This window comes from Penaeus monodon, chromosome 19 (genome assembly GCF_015228065.2).
Source record: "Penaeus monodon isolate SGIC_2016 chromosome 19, NSTDA_Pmon_1, whole genome shotgun sequence".
In the NCBI taxonomy this organism is placed as follows: domain Eukaryota; kingdom Metazoa; phylum Arthropoda; class Malacostraca; order Decapoda; family Penaeidae; genus Penaeus; species Penaeus monodon.
Window position 1 is genome coordinate 36,731,586 of NC_051404.1, and position 857 is coordinate 36,732,442.

Below are 857 nucleotides of genomic sequence, written 5' to 3' on the forward strand. Positions count from 1 at the left end.
CAAACTAAAAGAGATTCTGTGTGAAAATGAAAGACACAGACTTCAATCTATATCTTAAAAATCTATATTCTTAAAAATAGGGCACAAACCTGCACTGTATATGAAGAGTTCTTGTGAGAGCCTGTTGGTCCCCATACACTTGAATATTATATCATATGTTTCCAAGGCTTTCAAATGGACACCCGATGGTAGTGCTGGGTGCATGCATTGCGCTAATCGTTTGCTTATCGTTATTCTACGAGGAACCACAGGATATTTCATGTGGGATAGTAACACCTGTTGTGGATAAAAGAGGAGTCAAATCAGTCTGCACACAATGTAATACAAAGTATCCTTACTCAAAAGATATAAGGGGCCATGTGAAACAAAATTAAGAACTCAAAGGAAAAGTGGTATTTCAGGTGGATAAAATGCTTCACTGTGTCTTTCTCCACTCCTGACTTTTTAAATGTTGACAATTATGTCATATCATTTCAATTCACTTTCAAAAACTTTCAATCTGAAGAGTCTACTGATAACTATCGTCAGATACTTGGAATATTAGGATTCTGAATAAGCTGAATGATACAGTAATGCTTGCAGAACATTAATTAATCTATTGGTAAATTAATTCAAAATTATTAAGAACATTAAGGTTACAGAAACCAAACACTCATTAAAAATAAGTTATCTACTAAATGCTTGCAAAATATTTGATCCCTCAACCCTAGAACAACCATTTACAAAATATCCTAGACAATGAACATACGTTGCTACTGAATAGACTTTTTTCAAAAACTAAAAACTTATAACATGAAACCATTTTTCATAACACAGCTGTCCTACTATAACTCTCCAAAAGAGAAATTACTTATCAA

General features: G+C 33.0%; 1 protein-coding gene across 1 annotated transcript in view; it reads right to left on the minus strand.

The window, feature by feature from the left end:
• LOC119585403 (protein dopey-1 homolog) overlaps window positions 1-857 on the minus strand; it is a 25,330-nt gene that overhangs the window by 18,017 nt on the left and 6,456 nt on the right. The window contains 1 exon segment of the mRNA XM_037934065.1: window positions 90-276. Within this exon segment, the coding sequence (XP_037789993.1) occupies window positions 90-276 (187 nt within the window).